The 26,560-nt window shown below is 42.7% G+C and overlaps 2 protein-coding genes across 2 annotated transcripts; both read right to left on the reverse strand.

Annotated features, from left to right (window-relative positions):
• Window positions 1-12,972: 12,972 nt before the first annotated feature.
• LOC127326419 (uncharacterized) lies at window positions 12,973-14,113 on the reverse strand. The gene is made up of 3 exons (XM_051353276.1): window positions 14,025-14,113; window positions 13,745-13,826; window positions 12,973-13,645 (listed from the first exon to the last, which is right to left on the reverse strand). The coding sequence occupies exons 1-3, from the start codon at window positions 14,028-14,030 to the stop codon at window positions 13,242-13,244; spliced, it is 492 nt and encodes a 163-aa protein (XP_051209236.1). The 5' UTR covers window positions 14,031-14,113; the 3' UTR covers window positions 12,973-13,241.
• A 7,987-nt stretch (window positions 14,114-22,100) lies between these two features.
• LOC139832476 (uncharacterized) lies at window positions 22,101-22,916 on the reverse strand. Its single transcript, XM_071822250.1, has one exon. It carries the CDS (start codon window positions 22,914-22,916, stop codon window positions 22,101-22,103), a length of 816 nt encoding a protein of 271 aa, XP_071678351.1.
• Between the last annotated feature and the right edge of the window lie 3,644 nt (window positions 22,917-26,560).

Genomic DNA, 26,560 nt, shown 5'->3' on the forward strand with positions numbered 1-26,560 from the left:
CATTATCAGGTTCCTCCCCTGAAACTATATTTTTATTCCATCACAACTTATGTACTTTGCTTGGAGCGTCGGTTTGTTTTTGTTTTTGTTTTGTTTGAATAAAATGGATCCTAGCATTCTTTGTGTGGGAGAGAGACACGCTCCGCTGTTGCATATGGACAAGTATGTCCTTAGGCTTTACTCATAGTATTCATGGCGAAGTTTCTTCTTCGTTAAATTGTTATATGGTTGGAATTGGAAAATGATACATGTAGTAGTTGCTAAAATGTCTTGGATAATGTGATACTTGGCAATTGTTGTGCTCATGTTTAAGCTCTTGCATCATATACTTTGCACCCATTAATGAAGAAATACATAGAGCATGCTAAAATTTGGTTTGCATATTTGGTCTCTCTAAAGTCTAGATAATTTCTAGTATTGAGTTTGAACAACAAGGAAGATGGTGTAGAGTCTTATAATGTTTACAATGTGTCTTTTATGTGAGTTTTGCTGCACCGCTTCATCCTTGTGTTTGTTTCAAATAGCCTTGCTAGCCTAAACCTTGTATCGAGAGGGAATACTTCTAACGCATCCAAATACTTGAGCCAACCACTATGCCATTTGTGTCCACCATACCTACCTACTACATGGTGTTTCTCCGCCATTCCAAAGTAAATTGCTTGAGTGCTACCTTTAAATTTCCATTCTTCACCTTTACAATATATAGCTCATGGGACAAATAGCTTAAAAACTATTGTGGTATTGAATATGTACTTATGCACTTTATCTCTTATTAAGTTGCTCGTTGTGCGATAACCATGTTCCTGGGGACGCCATCAAATACTCTTTGTTGAATATCATGTGAGTTGCTATGCATGTTCGTCTTGTCTGAAGTAAGGGCGATCTACCACCTTATGGTTAGAGCGTGCATATTGTTAGAGAAGAACATTGGGCCGCTAACTAAAGCCATGATCCATGGTGGAAGTTTCAGTTTTGGACATATATCCTCAATCTCAAATGAGAAAATTAATTGTTGCTACATGCTTATGCATAAAAGAGGAGTCCATTATCTGTTGTCTATGTTGTCCCGGTATGGATGTCTAAGTTGAGAATAATCAATAGCGAGAAATCCGATGCGAGCTTTCTCCTTAGACCTTTGTACAAAGTGTATAGAGGTACCCCTTTGTGACACTTGGTTAAAACATGTGCATTGCGATGATCCCGGTAGTCCAAGCTAATTAGGACAAGGTGCGGGCACTATTAGTATACTATGCATGAGGCTTGCAACTTGTAAGATATAATTTACATGATACATATGCTTTATTACTACCGTTGACAAAATTGTTTCTTGTTTTCAAAATCAAAGCTCTAGCACAAATATAGCAATCGATGCTTTCCTCTTTGAAGGACTATTCTTTTACTTTTATTGTTGAGTCAGTTCACCTATTTCTCTCCATCTCAAGAAGCAAACACTTGTGTGAACTGTGCATTGATTCCTACATACTTGCATATTGCACTTATTATATTACTCTATGTTGACAATATCCATGAGATATACATGTTATAAGTTGAAAGCAACCGCTGAAACTTCATCTTCCTTTGTGTTGCTTCAATACCTTTACTTTGAATTATTGCTTTGTGAGTTAACTTTTATGCAAGACTTATTGATGCTTGTCTTGAAGTACTATTCATGAAAAGTCTTTGCTATGTGATTCATTTGTTTACTCATGTCATTTACATTGTTTTGATCGCTGCATTCATTACATGTGTTTACAATAGTATGATCAAGGTTATGATGGCATGTCACTCCAGAAATTATCTTTGTTATCGTTTACCTGCTCGGGACGAGCAGAAACTAAGCTTGGGGATGCTGATACGTCTCCGACGTATCGATAATTTCTTATGTTCCATGCCACATTATTGATGATATCTACATGTTTTATGCACACTTTATGTCATATTCGTGCATTTTCTGTAACTAACCTATTAACAAGATGCCGAAGTGCCAGTTGTTGTTTTCTGCTGTTTTTGGTTTCAGAAATCCTAGTAAGGAAATATTCTCGGAATTGGACGAAATCAACGCCCAGGGTCCTATTTTGCCACGAAGCTTCCAGAAGACCGAAGAGAAGACGAAGTGGGGCCACGAGGTGGCCAGACTATAGGGAGGCGCGGCCCAGGTCTTGGCCGCGCCGACCTATAGTGTGGGCCCCTCGTGACGCCCCTTGACCTGCCCTTCCGCCTACAAATAGCCTTCGTCGCGAAACCCCCAGTACCGAGAGCCACGATACGGAAAACCTTCCAGAGACGCCGCCGCCGCCAATCCCATCTCGGGGGATTCAGGAGATCGCCTCCGGCACCCTGCCGGAGAGGGGAATCATCTCCCGGAGGACTCTACGCCGCCATGGTCGCCTCCGGAGTGATGTGTGAGTAGTCTACCCCTGGACTATGGGTCCATAGCAGTAGCTAGATGGTTGTCTTCTCCTCATTGTGCTTAATTGTCGGGTCTTGTGAGCTGCCGAACATGATCAAGATCATCTATCTGTAATTCTATATGTTGTGTTTGTTGGGATCCGATGAATAGAGAATACTATGTTATGTTGATTATCAATTTATGTCTATGTGTTGTTTATGATCTTGCATGCTCTCCGTTACTAGTAGATGCTCTGGCCAAGTAGATGCTTGTAACTCCAAGAGGGAGTATTTATGCTCGATAGTGGGTTCATGTCTCCGTGAATGCGGGAAGTGACAGAATCTCTAAGATTATGGATGTGCTGTTGCCACTAGGGATAAAACATTCGTGCTCGGTTCGAGCAGGTAGTTACTGAGTCCCTTCCGCGCAAGACTTAATCCAAGTCTCAGTTGTTAGCAACTTAATATCGGAGGGGTTCGGATGATAACCTGAAGGTGGACTTTTTAGGCATAGATGCATGCTGGATAGCGGTCTATGTACTTTGTCGTAATGCCCAATTAAATCTCACAATACTCATCATAATATGTATGTGCATGGTCATGCCCTCTCTATTTGTCAATTGCCTAACTGTAATTTGTTCACCCAACATGCTGTTTATCTTATGGGAGAGACACCTCTAGTGAACTGTGGACCCCGGTCCAATTCTCTATACTGAAATACAATCTACTGCAATACTTGTTCTACTGTTTTCTGCAAACAATCATCATCCACACTATACATCTAATCCTTTGTTACAGCAAGCCGATGAGATTGACAACCTCGCTGTTACGTTGGGGCAAAGTACTTGGTTTGTGCTGTGCAGGTTCCACGTTGGCGCCGGAATCCCTGGTGTTGCGCCGCACTACATCTCGCCGCCATCAACCTTCAACGTGCTTCTTGGCTCCTACTGGTTTGATAAACCTTGGTTTCATACTGAGGGAAAACTTGCCGCTGTACGCATCACACCTTCCTCTTGGGGTTCCCAACGGACGCATGTTGTACGCGTATCAAGCACTTTTTCTGGCGCCGTTGCCGGGGAGATCAAGACACGCTGCAAGGGGAGTCTCCACATCCCAATCTCTTTACTTTGTTTTTGTCTTGCTTAGTTTTATTTACTACTTTGTTTGCTGCACTATATCAAAACACAAAAAAATTAGTTGCTAGTTTTACTTTATTTGCTATCTTGTTTGCTATATCAAAAACCCAAAAAAATTAGTTACTCGCATTTACTTTATCTAGTTTGCTTTATTTACTATTGCTAAAATGGGTACTCCTGAAAATACTAAGTTGTGTGACTTCACAACCACAAATAATAATGATTTCTTATGCACACCTATTGCTCCACCTGCTACTACAGCGGAATTCTTTGAAATTAAACCTGCTTTACTGAATCTTGTTATGCGAGAGCAATTTTCTGGTGTTAGTTCTGATGATGCTGCTGCCCATCTTAATAATTTTGTTGAATTGTGTGAAATGCAAAAATATAAAGATGTAGATGGTGACATTATAAAATTAAAATTGTTTCCTTTCTCATTAAGAGGAAGAGCTAAAGATTGGTTGCTATCTCTGCCTAAGAATAGTATTGATTCATGGACTAAATGCAAGGATGCTTTTATTGGTAGATATTATCCCCCTGCTAAAATTATATCTTTGAGGAGTAGCATAATGAATTTTAAACAATTGGATACTGAGCATGTTGCACAAGCATGGGAGAGAATGAAATCTTTGGTTAAAAATTGCCCAACCCATGGACTGACTACTTGGATGATCATCCAAACCTTTTATGCAGGACTGAATTTTTCTTCGCGGAACCTATTGGATTCAGCTGCTGGAGGTACCTTTATGTCCATCACTCTTGGTGAAGCAACAAAGCTTCTTAATAATATGATGATCAATTACTCTGAATGGCACACGGAAAGAGCTCCACAAGGTAAGAAGGTAAATTCTGTCGAAGAAACCTCTTCCTTGAGTGATAAGATTGATGCTATTATGTCTATGCTTGTGAATGATAGGACTAATGTTGATCCTAATAATGTTCCGTTAGCTTCATTGGTTGCCCAAGAAGAACATGTTGATGTAAACTTCATTAAAAATAATAATTTCAACAACAATGCTTACCGGAACAATTCTAGTAACAACTATATGCCATATCCTTATAATAATAGCAACGGCTATGGTAATTCTTATGGGAATTCTTACAACAATAATAGGAACACACCCCCTGGACTTGAAGCCATGCTTAAAGAATTTATTAGTACACAAACTGCTTTTAACAAATCTGTTGAAGAAAAGCTTGGGAAAATTGATATACTTGCTTCTAAAGTCGATAGTCTTGCTGCTGATGTTGATCTTTTGAAATCGAAAGTTATGCCTAATTAAAATCATCATAATAAAATTGTTACTACAGCAAATGCCATCCAAGTTAGAATTAATGAGAATATAAGATTGATGGCCGAATTGCGTGCTAGGTGGGAAAGAGAAGAAAATGAAAAAGAAGATAATATAGCTAAAGTTTGGACTATTACCACCACTAGTAATGCTAATGCTACACAAGTTGCTGCACCTCCTACTAATAATAACAAAAGAATTGGTGTTAGCAATGTTTCCACTTCTAATGCAAAGCACGAGAAACTGCCTGAAACTGCTAAAACTGCTGAAACTGCCTGTGATAAAACTGCTGAAATGTTTTCCAACATTGGGGATGATGATCCCATTGCTTTAGATTATAATGGTTTGAATTTTGATGATTGCAACATCTCTGAAGTTATAAAGTTCTTGCAAAAACTTGCTAAAAGTCCTAATGCTAGTGCTATAAATTTGGCTTTCACAAAACATATTACAAATGCTCTCATAAAAGCTAGAGAAGAGAAACTAGAATGCGAAGCTTCTATTCCTAGAAAGCTAGAGGATGGTTGGGAGCCCATCATTAAGATGAAGGTCAATGATTTTGATTGTAATGCTTTATGTGATCTTGGTGCAAGTATTTCTGTTATGCCTAAAAAATTTTATAATATGCTTGACTTGCCACCGCTGAAAAATTGTTATTTGGATGTTAATCTTGCTGATCATTCTACAAAGAAACCTTTGGGGAAAGTTGATAATGTTCGCATTACCGTTAACAATAACCTTGTCCCCGTTGATTTTGTTGTCTTGGATATTGAATGCAATGCATCTTGTCCCATTATATTGGGAAGACCTTTTCTTCGAACCGTTGGCTATCATTGATATGAAGGAAGGTAATATAAAATATCAATTTCCTCTCAAGAAAGGTATGGAACACTTCCCTAGAAAGAGAATGAAGTTACCTTTTGATTCTATCATTAGAACAAATTATGATGTTGACACTTCGTCTCTTGATAATACTTGATACATACTTTCTGCGCCTGAAAGGCGTTAAAGAAAAGCGCTTATGGGAGACAACCCATGTTTTTACTACAGTACTTGGTTTTTATTTTGTGTCTTGGAAGTTGTTTACTAATGTAGCAACCTCTCCTTATCTTAGTTTAGTGTTTTATTGTGCCAAGTAAAGTCGTTGATAGTAAAGTTCATACTAGATTTGGATTACTGCGCAGAAACAGATTTCTTTGCTGTCACGAATCTGGGCAAAATTCTCTGTAGGTAACTCAGAAACTTATGCCAATTTACGTGAGTGATCCTCAGATATGTACGCAACTTTCATTCAATTTGAGTATTTTCATTTGAGCAAGTCTGGTGTCTCAATAAAATTCGTCAATACGAACTGTTCTGTTTTTGACAGATTCTGCCTTTTATTTCGCTTTTCCAGTTTTGATATGCTTGATGATTATTTTGATTCCATTGACTTTCAGTAGCTTTGTGCAATGTCCAGAAGTGTTAAGAATGATTATGTCACATCTGAACATGTATATTTTGATTGTGCACTAACCCTCTAATGAGTTGTTCTAAGTTTGGTGTGGAGGAAGTTTTCAAGGATCAAGAGAGGGAGATGATACAACATGATCAAGGAGAGTGAAAGCTCTAAGCTTGGGGATGCCCCGGTGGTTCACCCCTGCATATATCAAGAAGACTCAAGCGTCTAAGCTTGGGGATGCCCAAGGCATCCCCTTCTTCATCGACAACATTATCAGGTTCCTCCCCTGAAACTATATTTTTATTCCATCACAACTTATGTACTTTGCTTGGAGCGTCGGTTTGTTTTTGTTTTTGTTTTGTTTGAATAAAATGGATCCTAGCATTCTTTGTGTGGGAGAGAGACACGCTCCGCTGTTGCATATGGACAAGTATGTCCTTAGGCTTTACTCATAGTATTCATGGCGAAGTTTCTTCTTCGTTAAATTGTTATATGGTTGGAATTGGAAAATGATACATGTAGTAGTTGCTAAAATGTCTTGGATATTGTGATACTTGGCAATTGTTGTGCTCATGTTTAAGCTCTTGCATCATATACTTTGCACCCATTAATGAAGAAATACATAGAGCATGCTAAAATTTGGTTTGCATATTTGGTCTCTCTAAAGTCTAGATAATTTATAGTATTGAGTTTGAACAACAAGGAAGATGGTGTAGAGTCTTATAATGTTTACAATGTGTCTTTTATGTGAGTTTTGCTGCACCGCTTCATCCTTGTGTTTGTTTCAAATAGCCTTGCTAGCCTAAACCTTGTATCGAGAGGGAATACTTCTAACGCATCCAAATACTTGAGCCAACCACTATGCCATTTGTGTCCACCATACCTACCTACTACATGGTGTTTCTCCGCCATTCCAAAGTAAATTGCTTGAGTGCTACCTTTAAATTTCCATTCTTCACCTTTACAATATATAGCTCATGGGACAAATAGCTTAAAAACTATTGTGGTATTGAATATGTACTTATGCACTTTATCTCTTATTAAGTTGCTCGTTGTGCGATAACCATGTTCCTGGGGACGCCATCAAATACTCTTTGTTGAATATCATGTGAGTTGCTATGCATGTTCATCTTGTCTGAAGTAAGGGCGATCTACCACCTTATGGTTAGAGCGTGCATATTGTTAGAGAAGAACATTGGGCCGCTAACTAAAGCCATGATCCATGGTGGAAGTTTCAGTTTTGGACATATATCCTCAATCTCAAATGAGAAAATTAATTGTTGCTACATGCTTATGCATAAAAGAGGAGTCCATTATCTGTTGTCTATGTTGTCCCGGTATGGATGTCTAAGTTGAGAATAATCAATAGCGAGAAATCCGATGCGAGCTTTCTCCTTAGACCTTTGTACAGACGGCATAGAGGTACCCCTTTGTGACACTTGGTTAAAACATGTGCATTGCGATGATCCCGGTAGTCCAAGCTAATTAGGACAAGGTGCGGGCACTATTAGTATACTATGCATGAGGCTTGCAACTTGTAAGATATAATTTACATGATACATATGCTTTATTACTACCGTTGACAAAATTGTTTCTTGTTTTCAAAATCAAAGCTCTAGCACAAATATAGCAATCGATGCTTTCCTCTTTGAAGGACTATTCTTTTACTTTTATTGTTGAGTCAGTTCACCTATTTCTCTCCATCTCAAGAAGCAAACACTTGTGTGAACTGTGCATTGATTCCTACATACTTGCATATTGCACTTATTATATTACTCTATGTTGACAATATCCATGAGATATACATGTTATAAGTTGAAAGCAACCGCTGAAACTTCATCTTCCTTTGTGTTGCTTCAATACCTTTACTTTGAATTATTGCTTTGTGAGTTAACTTTTATGCAAGACTTATTGATGCTTGTCTTGAAGTACTATTCATGAAAAGTCTTTGCTATGTGATTCATTTGTTTACTCATGTCATTTACATTGTTTTGATCGCTGCATTCATTACATGTGTTTACAATAGTATGATCAAGGTTATGATGGCATGTCACTCCAGAAATTATCTTTGTTATCGTTTACCTGCTCGGGACGAGCAGAAACTAAGCTTGGGGATGCTGATACGTCTCCGACGTATCGATAATTTCTTATGTTCCATGCCACATTATTGATGATATCTAGATGATTTATGCCCACTTTATGTCATATTCGTGCATGTTCTGGAACTAACCTATTCACAAGAGGCCGAAGTGCCAGTGTCTGTTTTCTGCTGTTTTTGGTTTCAGAAATCCTAGTAAGGAAATATTCTCGGAATTGGACGAAATCAACGCCCAGGGTCCTATTTTGCCACGAAGCTTCCAGAAGACCGAAGAGGAGACGAAGTGGGGCCACGAGGTGGCCAGACTATAGGGCGGCGCGGCCCAGGTCTTGGCCGCGCCGACCTGTAGTGTGGGCCCCTCGTGACGCCCCTTGACCTGCCCTTCCGCCTACAAATAGCCTTCGTCGCGAAACCCCCAGTACCGAGAGCCACGATACAGAAAACCTTCCAGAGACGCCGCCGCCGCCAATCCCATCTCGGGGGATTCAGAGATCGCCGCCCGCACCCTGCCGGAGAGGGGAATCATCTCCCGGAGGACTCTACGCCGCCATGGTCGCCTCCGGAGTGATGTGTGAGTAGTCTACCCCTGGACTATGGGTCCATAGCAGTAGCTAGATGGTTGTCTTCTCCTCATTGTGCTTAATTGTCGGGTCTTGTGAGCTGCCGAACATGATCAATATCATCTATCTGTAATTCTATATGTTGTGTTTGTTGGGATCCGATGAATAGAGAATACTATGTTATGTTGATTATCAATTTATTTTTATGTGTTGTTTATGATCTTGCATGCTCTCCGTTACTAGTAGATGCTCTGACCAAGTAGATGCTTGTAACTCCAAGAGGGAGTATTTATGCTCGATAGTGGGTTCATGTCTCCGTGAATCTGGGGAAGTGACAGAAATCTCTAAGATTATGGATGTGCTGTTGCCACTAGGGATAAAACATTGGTGCTATGTTCGAGGATGTAGTTACTGATTACATTACGCGCAATACTTAATGTAATTGTCTGTTGTTAGCAACTTAATACTGGAGGGGGTTCGGATGATAACCTGAAGGTGGACTTTTTAGGCATAGATGCATGCTGGATAGCGGTCTATGTACTTTGTCGTAATGCCCAATTAAATCTCACAATACTCATCATAATATGTATGTGCATGGTCATGCCCTCTCTATTTGTCAATTGCCTAACTGTAATTTGTTCACCCAACATGCTGTTTATCTTATGGGAGAGACACCTCTAGTGAACTGTGGACCCCGGTCCAATTCTCTATACTGAAATACAATCTACTGCAATAATTGTTCTACTGTTTTCTGCAAACAATCATCATCCACACTATACATCTAATCCTTTGTTACAGCAAGCCGGTGAGATTGACAACCTCGCTGTTACGTTGGGGCAAAATACTTGGTTTGTGTTGTGCAGGTTCCACGTTGGCGCCGGAATCCCTGGTGTTGCGCCGCACTACATCTCGCCGCCATCAACCTTCAACGTGCTTCTTGGCTCCTACTGGTTCGATAAACCTTGGTTTCATACTGAGGGAAAACTTGCCGCTGTACGCATCACACCTTCCTCTTGGGGTTCCCAACGGACGCGTGCTGTACGCGTATCACGCCGCGAAGCTATATTCTGTGTTGACATCTGGTGACTTTTTGGTCCATGGTGAAGTCAGAAGAAGGAATATCATGAAGGACGGATTGGTGGACTGACTAAAGGAGGTTCGAGTCAACGTGATGCTGAGGGATCTGCTTGGCGTTCCGGGCTTGCAGCAGTGGTATGCATATGGTGGCGGCAGCACAGGGGAAGTTCGGAGTCTTACCTCTCAGGGTGAAAACCCAAGGTCTGGCCTTAACTGGTTGTGCCTGGCAATGTTCTTGTTGGAGATATTGTTTTGAGAGTGGGGACTATCTTCAGGGAGAAATCCTAAGACCTTTGGTCGAGCGACGACGACGCTGGTGCACTATCCTTCTTGGAGGCGTCGCTTTTGGAGAGTCTGTCGTTAGACCGAGCTATTTTTTCGCGAGGTGGCCGGTTGTCGCCGTGAGTGTTCAATTCTCGTTGAATTCGACGCGTGGAAATTGAGCGGGTTTGAAGCTAATGAAGATTCTCATGAAGATAAATGAATTCCGGTGAGGATTTTGCTGGTTTCCACAGTTTAATTTGGAACCGTGCGTGAACAACTGAAGACCCCACTTGTCACCAGTTGGCCACAAAGTCTTAATCGCATGACATGGCGGGGAGATAAAAACAGCGTATATCTTCCGTTGCCGCCAAGGTAACCAGAGGACCTTATGAATTAGAATAAACATTTTCATTTTTTCTCCAGGAAATCAAGGGAATTTCTCACTTTCGTCGTGGTGTGGTTCCCCGAATTGATCATATGTAGTCCGGCACCTATGTATTCTCTCTAGGTGTGCTTGGTTTTTTTTTTCATTATTGAAAGGACTTTTTTTTCTCTTTCAAGGAAGATGCACAAAGTCATTAGGAGGAAATATCCCTCCTAATTGTATACACTGTTGCATGCAGTCATATTCATTTTTGTGACAAATTTTTAAATTCTTATACTCCCTCCGGTTCAAGATAATTGCCAAAAAAAAGATGTATCTAGACATGTGGATACATCCATTTTTGAGCAATTATTTTGAATCAGAGGGAGTACAACAATCTCTATAAAAAGCTCAGACAACCGCAAAGGGGCTAACATATTTCAATTTATACAAGAAAAAGTCTTAAAAAGCTGAAAACCACAATTATAATACTCCCTCCCGTTCCTTTCTATAATGTCTATTTTTTTTTCGCTTTTGTTTCAGAATATAAGAGTAAAGCTATTTCTTTTTTGCAAAGAACCCCTTCCACCGATCTGTTCCCGTCCAGAAAATCTGGGAACAAATCTGTTCCCGTCCAGAAAATCTGGAAGCCAATCTATTCCCGTCCAAAAAATGTGGAAACCAATCTATTCCCGTCCAGAAAATGTGGAAACCAATATGATTATGGAAAGAATAGAGGGAGAGAGGGAGTACATGACGCGATCGGTTATGGAAACAAGATTATTTTCTGAGATCTGATTTCAGTTTCCCATTTTGTCTCTGAGATCGCTAGGGGGTTTTGTGTCAAAAAAATGGCTTGCGCTAATTTCCGTGCCAAAATACAATAGGCACTATAGAAAGGAACGGAGGGAGTATTATAAATTCCAAAAAAGGAAAAGCACAAACACTAACAAGCAAAAAAAAACTGATCCATTATACAAATTTCAAAAAATTCAAATGCACAAATTCTAACAAGAGGAGAACCCTCAATAACTTGTTGGAATAAATTCTGGACGACCTCCCTAGCTGGCGAGGTTAGGTTTTGTTGATGTGGCGGCGACAGACTCCCTTACCAGTTTGGTCCTCAAGTCTCCGCTCCGTTTTGTTCGTGTGGACCTTCGGCGCCAACATGAGGCTAATGCGTTAATTTGAAGGTTGAGATATCTTCGATCTATAGTTGTTGCGACATCCATAAGTTTGACAGTTTCTTCTCTGGGATGCTGCCACGCTGGTCCGACAACCATAGCCCCAAGGGTTTTCTGACAGAGATCAACAAAAACTTGCTGGCTCCCATGATGGAGAGGCAGTGGCAACCCGTTTCAGAGAAAGAATATGATCATCCCCAAGAAGAGCTTTGTATTTTTTTTTTAGGGGGGAGGGGTTTCGTTGCTAGTTTGATCGTCAGATCCAAAAGGTCTTATTCACAAGGAAAATGCTTGCTAGCAGCCCACCGACCAACCGCGAAAGATTGATCGCCAGGTTCAACAAGTACACTTCCCTAATGGGTCAGCAACCGCTAACCCGCCAGTTTGCTCTATGTTCTCTTTGTGTTCTGTGAACCAACATCTTTTATTTTTGTTGTTGTTGATATTCTTGGTGAAAGAAGTAAAATTTTCTTGCAAATATATTCTCGGACATGAAATTAGTAGTGTGGTTGATTCTTTGTTGTCATTGTCTGTTTTTGTAAACAACCAAAAAAATTGCTGACATTTTTGTTGATTTTTGTGGTGAATCCCTTAGAATTATTTGGAATTGTTTGTTGAAAACGTTGAGAATACGGGACCAATCACAATTTTGAATTTCTTTTTTACTATTGTGTAAATAGACAACATCTTAATTGGAATTGTTGTTGATAATTATTTTAAATAGACACTTTTTGTTAGATTGGTTGTTGATTAATGTTTTACGATACAACATTTTTTGTTGGAATTGTTGTAAACAGTCAAAACAAAAATTTGTTAGAAAGCGACATTTTTGTGGTCCCTCCTTGCATGCGAAATCGACCTTTTCCTTGTCCCTGCTTGCACGAGAAAGCAATTTTTCTGACCCGAGCATCTCATACTTGCAATCCTGTCCATTGGACGGTGAAAATTGCAACCAATTTTCCCGACAAAATCGGTCGACCGACGGCTAGTGCTTGCCTGATCATGAAGACATCGGTTGACGTAAAAGTTATCCGACAAGAACAGCAATGTAGCTAGTATTCCATCATTGTTACATGTGAAAAAAATTCTGATAATACAAACAATTCAATTTTGTAGGAGTCCAGCATGTTTATATAAAAAAAACATTCCACCATGTTACATGAGCATAGGTAGCACACCGTTTCAAATTCCATGCCAGGCTTTTACAATCCACGCACCATCCGACTACAATTCGAAGAGGGCCGAAAAAATGTAGGCCCCGATCGATCACAACTTCACACGATATTGCGCAGTTTCAAGCATGCAGGAACAAACAATTCAAACAGACAGAGAAGGTGCAACAAAATCTAGCTAGCACGCGAGGACAGCTCCAATCTGAAGCCGGAGCGTGATGGAGCAGCTGTTTGGGTCGCCAAACTAAGAGCTGCTCCGGCACCGCTACATGATGGAGCAGCCGGGTGCCTCGCCGGTCGGGTACTCCTGGAACACGACGGTGGCGGGGTACGGCGGCGGAGAGTAGTACTCGAACGACGGCTGCTGGTGCCGGTAATAGTACGGATCAGCTGGCACCGGCGAGTAGCTGGGGCCGTGGTAATTACTGTACTGGCCGTAGGCGGCAGAGTCACTGCGCGCGCCGTCGTGCACCGAGTGGTAGCCGCCGCTGCCGCCGGTGGCGCTGCTGCTCGCGTAGCCGCGGCCCGCCTGCAGGGTGTGCAGCTCGACGATGTCGGCGTGTCCCACCTTCCGGCGGAGCTTGCTGATGAGGTCGTTGGAGTCGACGCCTTCGCCGACCACCCGCAGCAGGCTCCGGCCCTCCCCCGACACCGTCACCGACTCCACTCCTGAACGGATTCAACACAGACGCATCATCGCCTCAAATGTTAACACATTGAGCAATTCCAGAGCTTCTTAGGAAGATACTTATTGATGGAGCTGCTTACCATCGATTGCGGCTGCGATCTTCATGGCCTTGGAGTGTTGGCCCTTCTCGGAGCTCGCCTTCATCCTGATCATCATCTCCGTCTGCAAGAACACCACCAAATTAACAAGAAGAAACAGATCAAACTGCCGTCGGTTCCAGTGTGAATCCATGAATCCATTTTTTTTTTTTTTTTGGAGAAATGAATCCATTTCAACACTAGGAGAACAAAAAGAAGAAAAGAATCCACGCAGAACCAGAAAATGTTACACGTAAATCGACGTGTACTACTGAATACGTACCCTCATGTTGCTGTCGCAGTCGATCCTCAGACCTCAGCTGAGGAGTACGGGCTAAGCCAGCAATCAAGCAAGAGCGAATGGTTACAGAGCAGTGAGCGTCTGTTCGCTTTATATATTGCAGCAGCCTTAGCAAGTTAGCAGTAGACTAACAATATACTAACATGCCGTAGGCCAAGATTCGAGCTGACTGACTTTCATGGCAACTCTACAGGTGCTGTACTTTCCTTGTACATCATGGTTTGCCGGTAGATTCGTTGCGAAGCACACAATCATCAGCATACACGGCGCCGCAATTTGTATATTGCAACCGACCTTGACTTACTGCGACGAAGACTTGGCCGGCCTCTCATCGAAAGATTACACAGCGCGCACGATGAATCCCGGACGTTAATTAGACGCAGGGATTTACTGTCACCGGCGGTGGTTTGACCTGTTAGTACTTTTCGGTAAGACGGTAGTACTAGACAGCGTAGGTGATACCAAATGACCAACTTACACAAATTCCACGGGGAGATTGGAAGTGGTTACCAGTTGTCGTCATTGTCAAACCAAACTTAGGGACCATCGATGATGTGCTCCACAAGGTTTCAAAGTTTTTCTTGAAGTTGTTTTGTTTGGGTTGCTCACCTCATATGGCATACTTCATGTATCTGCCAAAAAATGTACTTCTAGCTTTTACCCTAAATCAAACTTAATAAAATTTCACCAATGTTACAGGAAAAAAATAGCAGCATTTAGAACATTTAGTTAATATTACTAAATCCTTCTTAAAATGCGTGCGGTTTCAAAATACACCAATTTAACGTTATATGTTGCTATTTTTTTATAATATTTTCAAATATTAAACGTAAACTTTTTGCAAAAGCTAAAAGTACATTTATTTTCTGGACCGATTGAATATGGCAGAAGCCAGAAGGCTTAAAAGTTTTTTTTTTTTACGAAATACCAGGACTCTACTATGGACTTTTATTAATTGCAAACAATAGTTACATAGTTTGCAAGTTTCTCAACGATAAAATTAAGGGATTCATCAACCCAGTTATAAGAAACTTTTTCTGGAAACAATCCCTCGCTAGTTCATGAGCAACTTCGTTTGTTCCGGGAGTGATGTTTTGGCACATGAGAGCATATGCTCCCTTTATTTTAAAATACATGTTAGATACATTTTAAAATGTCAAAAAATTGAAACAAAAATTTCGCACGTACATATTTATGTGCTATGCGCTCACAAAGTCGTTTCATGAAAAATCGACATGTCATGTGGCGTGTGTAAAAAAGACAAAATTCGGTGCTGGAACAAAGACTTGACACAAGATAAATTTTCTCTTTTTCGCTTAGACTACAAAAAATATTATTTTTTCGTGAAACTTGACGAATACACATATATTATGGAGATGTACATGTAAACTTTTTTGTCAAAAATTTTTAACACTTGGAAATATGTTTTTATGGTAGAGGGATCATACGCACCCGGGAGCCGAATTGAGTTTCTAGTTTGTTCCCCTCAAACAACGCTGGAAACAAACTGTACCAGCAAGTATCTCCAAGTCTATGTAATGTGCAAAAACAGCCGATGACTCGATCTCCCAGCCAAGATTCTTCTCCCGTAAATGCTTGAATAATCTCAGTGGCGTCAGACTCCGCCCAAACATTGTTGCACCCTAAGCGATTGAAGGCTTAAAAGTTAATGTTAAGCTAATTCGGCATCAAATGTTTGCGTGAAGTCCTTTTACTGAAAAAAGGAGGCAAATCATTTCCTAGAGTATCACAGGCCGTTCGGGAATAAAATGATTTTTTGGCAGCTAGGTACTGCGGAACCTGACTAGAACAGTTCCGGATTTGACTATACTTATAAATTTTCTTAAGTTACATGGTGTTCGCATACTTAGTTACATGCATTTTTGAAAGTTACGGAGTTTCTTCAGATTGTTCATTATAAAAATTGCCATTTCCCCCCAAGCTAAATATTTTTGAATTTCAATACTCCCTCCGATTCATATTAATTGACTCTAATATGGATGTATCTAGCACTAAAATGTGTCTAGATACATCCATATTAGAGTCGAGTATCACAGGAGTACGTAACTTGACATGTACATAAGTACATGCAATCTAAACATGTAAAAAAAATTATCCATTTTTTTTGAGAATTCTAGGGCCGCACAGTGAAACGGGATGAGCAGGACCCAGGTCCTGTCGAGAACCAACATGTGGTTGGGTGGTTAGGAGAGCAGTGGTACCCCCAACCCCCCAGAGTTTAAACCTCAAGTTTAACACTTTGATATCTCATTAAAGGTGAAATATTCTTCAGCGGAAGGCGATGTTCCCATCGACAGTGAGGCGCCGGTAGTGACTTCATCAATCTCAAGACCCGTCGAATGAAATTTCTTTGACCTGGTCTCTCGAAAGTGCTCATAAGGGTAGAGTGTGCGTGTGTGCGTTTTTAGGGGTGAGTTTATGCGCCTTTTATGTCAGCGCCTACATATGTAATGTGTTTCGCAAAAAAAAAAAAAAGAACCTGGGTCTTGTCACGTATTTCCGGTTTGGGAAGGAATACAAAGGCAGTTCAGCCATTCCGATGATTTTTCTTTTATCAGGCTACATCGCTTGATCTCTTGCTGGGCCACAAAGACCATAAATACTACACAACACTATGGCTCTTATCTATACCTAATAATAAAGAAAATAAGGTTTCTTGTCGGTCCGTTTTACTTTTTCCGATTTTGCCCTCCCACCACACATGAAATTACCCACCAACGCCATTGGCAAGTGAAAATAACGGTTCGGGAAAAAAAATTGCGGCGTCGTCTGTCTATTCACCAATCGTCACAAACCACCTCCGAGGTAGCGCCGCCCCCCATCGCAGAGATGGCCGTGCACGCACGACGCTCGCCATCAAGGCCGCTGCGCACCAGACCTTGCACACCTACTCCCCCGCCAAGTAGCCGTCCACCATAATCGTCGCCTCCACTGACTTCCCCGTCCCCGGCGGCGCCAATCTCAAGATCCCCGACAGCTGCGCCTTGGTTCTTGTGAACATGGTGGCGGGAAGACCCCCGATGTACAGCATGGTCCGATGCCATACTCCAGTACAAGATTGATGAGGGCTGATTTTGGATCCAGGCCGGGCCTTAGAAGCCAGGCTCCGTCTCGTCGGATCGGTGCTGAAAAGCGGCGGAGGACGTCACTCACGGTTCCCAAGGCCGGTGGCATCTCGCCCTCTTGCGACGCCTCCCTTTTCTGTGATTTTCTATCAGCGCAGTGCTACAACCAAATCGGTGCAATTATGTCTTCAGCTAATGTACCCGATGGCCTTGGCAGAAGATTTACTCCATGATTAGCAATATGATCCCAAATAACTGGTACGGTCTCAGGTACTGCCCACACACTAGCAAATTCATGGCTTCGGTCAGTGTCGCATCGACCGATTAATTCTGTTTTCCTGTGTAACAAATTCATCATTCCGAAGATTAATTCGCACTGTACTTGGGACTGGTGTACTTGCATTTCATATCATCTGCTATGGATAATTGAAAGCAAAAATCTGTTAAGAATCCCGAAATTTCTTAGCAAAACCATATATGGAAAAGTTTTTCATATGGGTAAGTTGATTGGTATATGTGTCTTCCTATCCACCGTTCAGATTCTTAATTCTAGAGTTTTAATCTTCAGTTATTTCTGCTATATATGTATTGCTTTAGATGCATTGGTTCTGCTATACCAACTTGCTACAATTTTTCTTGTAGTACATTTTTGGTTCAGCTTTGATCAATATTTTGAGCAAAATACAGTTTTTTTCATTTCAAGTTTGGTCATTTTTCGTTTTAGGCGTAAGTTTTTATTTTGAGTTGTTCGATAAATTTATTCGGATACACCTCGCTTATGCGAATAAGACGATAGCGATGTCTTTCTATCCATAGGTGAGACCCACCAAAAATATTCAAGAACAAGAGTTAGGGGGATTTTCTTTTTGGCTTCTACGTATAGTTTCACCCAAAAGTTGGAGGTGGCGTTTTGGCTCATAGGAGCAAATGCTCCTATTATACAAAATAATTAAAAAACAATTTTAAAAATGTCAAAAAATTCTGACATAAATTTTTTGTTGTACATCGTGACATTCTATGTTAGTGCACAAGTTTTCATGGAGAAACAACATTTTATGTGGCGTGTACAAAAAAGATAAAAAAATGTCCTATACGTAGTCGTGTTATAGCATCAAAATTTGTCTTTTTTACTGGAGCCACAAATTTTTATAGTTTTTTTTGAAAACTTGTGTACGAACATAAAATATGTAGATGTACATGAAAATTTTTAGTTTAGAATTTTTTGACACTTCAAAATGTAGATTCACACAATGGGAGCAAATGCTCCTATGAGCCAAAGTGAATATCCCCCAAAAGTTACCCTTGCTTAGCTTCTTCGAGATGCCCGTCTTTCAAACTTATTTAAATTTATAAATCGATCTTTCTAATAATAATTTACAAGTTTAAACAAGTTTAGTAGACGGGCTTCCGAGAAAAGCTGAGAGAGGATAAGCCCTTCTAAAAGCCAAGAAGAAGTTCGCCTTATACTTTTGTTTTATCTTTGCAGCCGTCTTTATTAAGAAATGTAAAATTGTTGATGTGACAAAATGTAATAAATGCTCATGAAGTGGCTTAGATCCTTCAGCTAAGGATTTTGTGGGGGATTTTAGCTATTTAGAGCATCTGCAGCCACGTTCCGCAAAGCGTCTTTTAAAGGAATTTGGAGCGTGCCGAACAAAAAAAAAGTACCTAGCCGCATGCCCTAAAGTCTTTTTTTGTCCGGCGCGGCCCAAGACGGTGTCCGGCGCGTCGAGCCCGCTACACAGAGGACGCTCCGGGCACGCCAGACACAGCGAAATGCGACGCTAGGAGACACGGGACCGACGCGTCAACGACTCACGGACGGCCGCTCAACCACCGCCTACCTAGGGACGGTGCAGTTGCCGGGAAGGGGAACCGTCGGATTTTGGCTATTTAGAGCATCTGCAGCCACATTCCGCAAAGCGTCTTCTAAAGGGATTTGGAGCGTGCCGAACAAAAAAAAAGTACCCAGCCGCGTGCCCTAAAGTCTCTTTTTGTCCGGGGCGGCCCAAGACGGTTTCAGGCACGCCGAGCCCGTCCCCGCTACAGAGAGGATGCTCCGGGCACGCCGGACACAGCGAAATGCTACGCTAGGAGACACGGGACCGACGCGTCAGCGACTCACGGATGGACGCTCAACCACCGCCTACCTAGGGACGGTGCAGTTGCCGGGAAGGGGAACCGTCGGATTGGCAACCGCGTCGATCGACGCACGAACCGCTGGAATGGAGCGCGAACTCTACGAAAGAGCAACCGCCGCTCTCTTTGATATTTGCGCCGCCGTTCATCCGCGCTTAATAAGAACCCTACGTATGCGCTTTCTTCGGTCTACAACCGTCCGCCATTCATCGAAAGCTCTCCTCGCTCACAATGAGCGACCTCTCTCAGCTACCATCAGACATCGACATCGAGAGTAAGCCATCGGGATGGCGTCACTGGTGGGACAAAGTTGCGACTCCTAGCAGCAATGATTCCCCGCCGCTGGACAGCGGCGAGGAATGGGAGGCCGAGGAGGAGGAGGAGGAGGAGGAGGAGGAGGAGGAGGAGGAGGAGGAAGAGGCTGACGAGGCGGCGGCCCGGGCGAAGGCAAAGGCACAGCCGGTGAGCACCGTCGATGACGAGGAGGACACAAGTTCCTCCGACGCGTCGAACGACACACCAACTTTTCAGAAGAGGTGACGAGCAGGAAGCGCTACCGTGAGGACAACGAGGTGGGGCTATCATTGAAGAAGTAGTTTAGTTTTTTATATGTAATTTGTTTATATTTTTCAAAGTTTTTATATGCAATTTGTTTATGTTGCACCGCTTTGAATATTAGCAGCAATATTAGTATATCGTAATTACCTATGCATTTCTTCTATCTACTAAACTAAAAAAATAGTATTTTCAAGTTTGGGGACGCCGTTTGGGGAACGTGGCTGGGGAGCGACGCCCCCCAAGTACGGCACGAACGAAACACATCTCTAAACGATAATTCCGGCGCCGTTTGGGGGACGCTTTGGGAGACGCGGCTAAAGATGCTCTTAGAATCCGCAGCAACGCCGCGGGCATATTTCCTAGTCACATCCTATTGTGAAATCGCATCCACTATTTGTTGAATACAGCAAGTTGGACCGGAAATTTGCTTGCAGCGCTACCTGCACGCGCTAGGCCCATTTGCGCTGATTTTTTTTCCTTTTGCTTTCCCTTAATTTTTTTCTTGTTTTCCTTTTTCTTTTCAGGTAATACATGAATACCATTTTTCGAGCTGGAGAATTTAATTGAATATGCCAAAATTCTTTTGAATACTGAACATTTTTCTTGAACCAATGAATATTTTTTCAAGCCCGGGAACCTACGTTCGGTATCATGAATATTTTTATCACACTCGATGGGATCAAGATTTTTTTTTTGAACTATTGAATATAAGCCTGGGAAATTACATTCGAAATCGTGAATATTTTTATCAGACTCGACGGGATTAACACTTTGTTTTGCAAAACATAAACATCTTACTTGAGATATATGAATAGTGCTAAAATGCTAAAACATTTTTAAAATACGTGAATTTCGTAAAGTATGAACCTTTTATATATAGGTGAATGATTTTTTGAACCCATGCCATTTTCCAAACATGATCACATTTTTAATATATATGGACAATATTTAAATAACACGAAACATATTTAAAGGAATGAACAGTTGTTTGGTACAAGTGAACATTTTGTAACACACGAACATCTTTTCAATGATTTTTCATAATTACAGAACTGATTATAAATAAAAACATATCATAATTTGTGAGATAACATTAAAATGCAAAAAATAAAATATGCCAATTGGTGGGCCGCACCAAAGACGTTCCAATGGAAGACCGCTGCGAGCAACCACTCCCATAAGTATAGGAGTATATGGTTAGGATTCATCTATCATGGCTATTTGATTCTAATACAACTCTATCTCTAACAGTATGAACTGTTGGAAACGGGCTGGTAACATATATTTCAACACTTCCCTCACGTCAAGGCTAGATATATGCGGATGTTGTAGCCATTGAAAGATATTTGAAACGTGAGATCTATAAAAGACCGCAACTATTTTAGATTAAGAATGCAGCTAGCAGTGGGAGGGTTATAAACTTGAGACCATTTGGATCTAATATCGTACTCCCTCCGTTCCTTTCTATAATGCCTATTATTTTTTTGCATTTGTTTCATATAATAAGGGTAAAGCTGTGTTTATTTTGCAGAAACCCCCTTCCACCGATTTGCTCAAGGGCTAGAAATAAGGAAACAATCAAGTAGCTGCTAAAAATCTGGAAACAATCAACGTACCTGCTAAAAATCTGGAAACAATCAGCGAATAACGGGGCAGGGGAGTACTTCACGCGATCTGTTTCCATCTCATGCGATCGGTTATGGCAAGTCTAGGATTTCCTCCGATCTGATTTCGTTTGCTTTTTCCTCTCTCAGATCGGTAGGGGGTTTTCTGTTAAAACGATTGCTTGCGCTAATTTCCGTGCTAAAAAACAATAGGCATTATAGAAAGGAACGGAGGGAGTATTAGATTGATGAGTCGGGAAGTTAATTAAAAAATCTGAACCATTGAAGAAGGGGCTGGTAATATATATTTCAAGATGCATCATGATCCTTACACAAAAAGATCATGAACAACGACCTAAACATTGTGTTATTGAATACACCTGGTAAGCTGCGGAATGCACATTAGGACACCCCATTGACATACAGATTTGTTTTGCGTGAGCAACCCACCATCGGAAGATTTCACAATCATCCATTTCTACTCTCATCGTCATCAATTTCCAGGTAGCTCGCCGGTGACTTTGGCTTGCATAACCCGGCTCGTTGCCTCTCGTCCGTTTTTTTTTTTTTTTTTTTTTTTTTTTTTTTTGATATGGAACACTCGTATTCCATTAAGACACGGCTATATCGCCGGTCACCAAACGGGTTACAGAAGCAGGGTAGTCTGACAACTACAATGTTTGTTCAGCTACACCTACACCTAAAGCCGCAAGCTCATGTGCAGGCTTATTACAAGATCGGGGTGCATACACCACATTAGCATCAATAAAGCTCATACGGAGCTGATACCTCAAATCATTTAACAAAACACCAATAGGAGATAGACTGTAGTCACTCGTCGTCACAGCAGTCACCAGGTTGAGGCAGTCCGATTCAAAAATGACTCGCCCAACACCCAGACTTTCTGCAACCTCTATGGCATGCGATAGGGCAGTCGCTTCAGCATGGAACGCATCTCTCATATGCTCTAGAGGGCCAGCAGCAGCGAAGCAGACATCCTTGTCGCCGTCTCTGCAAATGGCACCCCATCCTCCACTCCCTGTCAACTCCCTAAAAGCAGCATCGATATTGATTTTAACTGTTTCTTGCATCAGAGTTACCCAATTCGTGGGGACGTTCACTTTGGGTTGGGCTTTTTTATGCAGAAATTTCTCCCAATCATCCACATGCCTACGCACATTAAACTGAAAATGTTCAATGCTTTGACTTGGCTCTCCATGGTTCCTTTTGTTTCTCTCAGACCACCAGTTCCATAGAAGCGAAATTGCAAGGAGCTTCTCTTTTGTTGACAAAGCAAGAACCTCTTGTAACATTTCAAGAGATGAGCTGCAAGGCAAAAGTTTCAATCTAACGTCCTCAAGAAGCAAGGCACGCCATCTCTGCTTGACATACTTGCAGCTTAGAAAAAGATGACCACCATCCTCAAAAAGTGTATGACAGACTGCACATATTGTATCTAATTCCACTCCTCTTCGGGCAATGTTCATGTATAATGGATGACTATTATGCGCCAAACGCCACATGAAATGGTGCACTTTTGGCGGACACTGAACTTTCCACGGTCTAGCAAAAACTTCAGTTTTTAGAGTTGTCGTTTCTGAGCCCTGCCCTTCCTGCCTGACAGACGCTCGTCGTTCCATCTCCACATGAATTTTGTACGCTGACTTGACCGAGAAAATACCCTTGCAATCAAAATGCCAAGCGATAAAATCCTCGGTATCTTCCCGGAGAGGAATGCTTAGAATGATTTTCACATCATTCGGATGAAAATATTGGTTGATCAGCTCCTTTTTCCAAGTACATGTACCTTCATCGATCAGCTCCGAGACTAAAACGAGTGGGCAATCATCCTTGTATGTGGCCGGCTGTCTTGTAATACCAAAAGGTAACCACGGGTCCTCCCAAATCCTCACTTGCGATCCATTTCCAATCCGCCAAATAATCCCCTCCTTTAACACTGTAATACCCTTAAGTATGCTCCTCCACACATAACTCATACCAGTTTGTGGTCTTGCAGATAAAAGGTCCCCGTGAGGGAAATACTTAGCTCGCAAAACCTTAGCACAGAGTGAATCAGGGGTCTGTAGTAATCTCCATCCTTGTCGCGCAAGCATAGCTAGATTAAAGGAATAAAGATCCCTAAAACCTAACCCACCTTCTTCCTTAGGTAATTTCATCTTCTCCCAACCGACCCAATGCATCTTTTTAACCTCGTCGTTTTGTGACCACCAATATTTGCAAAGCAAGTGCCCTATATCATCACATAGTGACCTTGACAAATCAAAACAAGCCATCGCATATGCTGGTATCGCTTGCGCTACAGCCTTTATTAAAATTTCTTTTGCAGCCATTGACATCAAACGTTCTTTCCATCCCTGGATCCTTTGCCAGATTTTCTCTTTTATATATGCAAAGCACTTCGTCCTAGAACTGCCAATATATGTTGGCAAACCTAGGTACTTGCCATCTATTTCCTCCGAGCCCAGCTCAAGTGCTTAATCTCCCTATTGGTCCCGGACATATACCTTCATGCTGACTGTTGGGCAGGAAATAACTTGTAGTTGTACGTAGCACTACTAAATTCAGGGTCAAATGAATTGATATTATTTTTAATAAAAAATAATATTTTCACTTTTTGCGGGTTATCCATATGGTATCATATTGGGTTCAGCTGTGGCTCTAGTGTCACCGGAGGAGCAGCGGGATGCTTGGCTTCTGGATGCACACGGTTCCAGATGGTCGTTCAGAATATCTTGTGTCAGAGCATCTCTAACAGAGCCCGAAAAAGTGCAAACCGAAAAAGTGGTTTTTAGTCTTCCGAAAACGATAGTTCGTTCGAATTTGGCAGTGACGCAGATTAGAAACCGTAAAAATGGAACTGAAAAGCAGAATTTGAAAGGGCGCGGGTAAATTTGGCGATGATCATAGTTCGACATCAAATTGATGCTCCGATTGAGCATCAAAATATACATTGTTCGTAGAATTAAACCTACATTACTGGTACACCGGCGGGCGCTAGTTAGCTAAAGCAAAATGCGGCCAATATAGTGACCTACGCGCGCGGCGATGCCGGTGGTGGCGCAATGTTTCGGCGGCAGAGGGCGCCGACGATGTCGTCGATGATCTTCACGCGTCGTCGGCGTCAAGCTCGAAATAGTCGAGGCGGACGCGGGCCTCCCGACGGGCCGCCTCGTATTCACGGACGAGGCGGACGGCTTCCGCCTCCTCCTGGCGGAAACGCTAGCGAGCCTCCGCCGCGCTGATGGCCTTGGTCTGCGCGAGGACGGCGTCCTCCACGTCGCTGGTGTGGACATAGTCCCCGGCGGAGAAGGTGGGCGACCGCGCGGGGACGAGGTCGTCGTCGTCGCTGCTGTCCGCGACGGGGAGCCGCGGTGCGCGGCTTGACTGGCCGGACGAGGAGCCCTCGCCGGCGTTGCCGTACCTTGCTAGCTTCCCTGGGGGCGTGAGCCCCCAGTTCATCCATCGGCGGGCGCTGCGCTTGCGCACGCCCTCCGACCGGTTCCATTTGCGCCGCTCCGCGTCGGTGCGGAAGACGGATAGACGCGGCGGCGAGTCGCCGCCGCGCAATCCGGCGCCACGGCCTGCGGAGCCGCCACGGGACGCCATCGCCCACCATCGGCCGGTGGATTGCTGATGGGATTCGTAGCATAGAAAACAAAAAATTTCCTACCGCAAGAACGAAAACCAAGCCAAGATGCAATCTAGAAGATGGTAGCAACGAGGGGATCACGAGACTAACCCTTGATGATTTCCAAAGCCTACGAGATTAGATTTCGTTGTTGCAGAAGATGATCACTTGCCGCTTTCAAAAGCGCGTAGAAGATCTTGACGGTACCACAATCGGGCAGCACCTCCGTACTCGGTTACACGTTCGGTGTTGATGAAGACAACCTTCTCCCCATTCCAGCGGGCAGCGGAAGTAGTAGATCCTCCTCGGAATCCCGTCAGCACGACGGCGTGGTGGCGGTGGTGATGGAGAACTCCGGCAGGGCTTCGCCTATGCGCTGCGGGAGTAGTATGTGGAGGAGGGGCGTGATACGTCTCCGACGTATCGATAATTTCTTATGTTCCATGCCACATTATTGATGATATCTACATGTTTTATGCACACTTTATGTCATATTCGTGCATTTTCTGGAACTAACCTATTAACAAGACGCCGAAGTGCCAGTTGATGTTTTCTGCTGTTTTTGGTTTCAGAAATCCTAGTAAGGAAATATTCTCGGAATTGGACAAAATCAACGCCCAGTGTCCTATTTTGCCACGTAGCTTCCAGAAGAACGAAGAGTCAACGGAGTGGGGCCACGAGGTGGCCAAGAGGGCAGGCGGCGCGGCCCCACCCTTGGCCGCGCCGCCCTATCTCCTGGGCCCCTCGCGTCGCCCCCTGACCTACCCTTCCGCCTACTTAAAGCCTTCGTTGCGAAACCCCCAGTACCGAGAGCCACGATACGGAAAACCTTCCAGAGACGCCGCCGCCGCGAATCCCATCTCGAGGGATTCAGGAGATCGCCTCCGGCACCCTGCCGGAGAGGGGAATCATCTCCCGGAGGACTCTACGCCGCCATGGTCGCCTCCGGAGTGATGTGTGAGTAGTTCACCCCTGGACTATGGGTCCATAGCAGTAGCTAGATGGTTGTCTTCTCCTCATTGTGCTTAATTGTCGGGTCTTGTGAGCTGCCGAACATGATCAAGATCATCTATCTGTAATTCTATATGTTGTGTTTGTTGGGATCCGATGAATAGAGAATACTTGTTATGTTGATTATCAATTTATATCTATGTGTTGTTTATGATCTTGCATGCTCTCCGTTATTAGTAGAGGCTCTGGCCAAGTTTTTGCTATTAACTCCAAGAGGGAGTATTTATGCTCGATAGTGGGTTCATGTCTCCGTGAATCTGGGGGAGTGACAGAAACCTCTAAGATTACGGATGTGCTGTTGCCACTAGGGATAAAACATTGGTGCTATGTCCGAGGATGTAGTTACTGATTACATTACGCGCAATACTTAATGCAATTATCTGTTGTTAGCAACTTAATACTGGAAGGGGTTCGGATGATAACCTGAAGGTGGACTTTTTAGGCATAGATGCATGCTGGATAGCGGTCTAT

The sequence above is a fragment of the Lolium perenne genome, chromosome 6 (genome assembly GCF_019359855.2).
Source record: "Lolium perenne isolate Kyuss_39 chromosome 6, Kyuss_2.0, whole genome shotgun sequence".
NCBI classification, from domain to species: domain Eukaryota; kingdom Viridiplantae; phylum Streptophyta; class Magnoliopsida; order Poales; family Poaceae; genus Lolium; species Lolium perenne.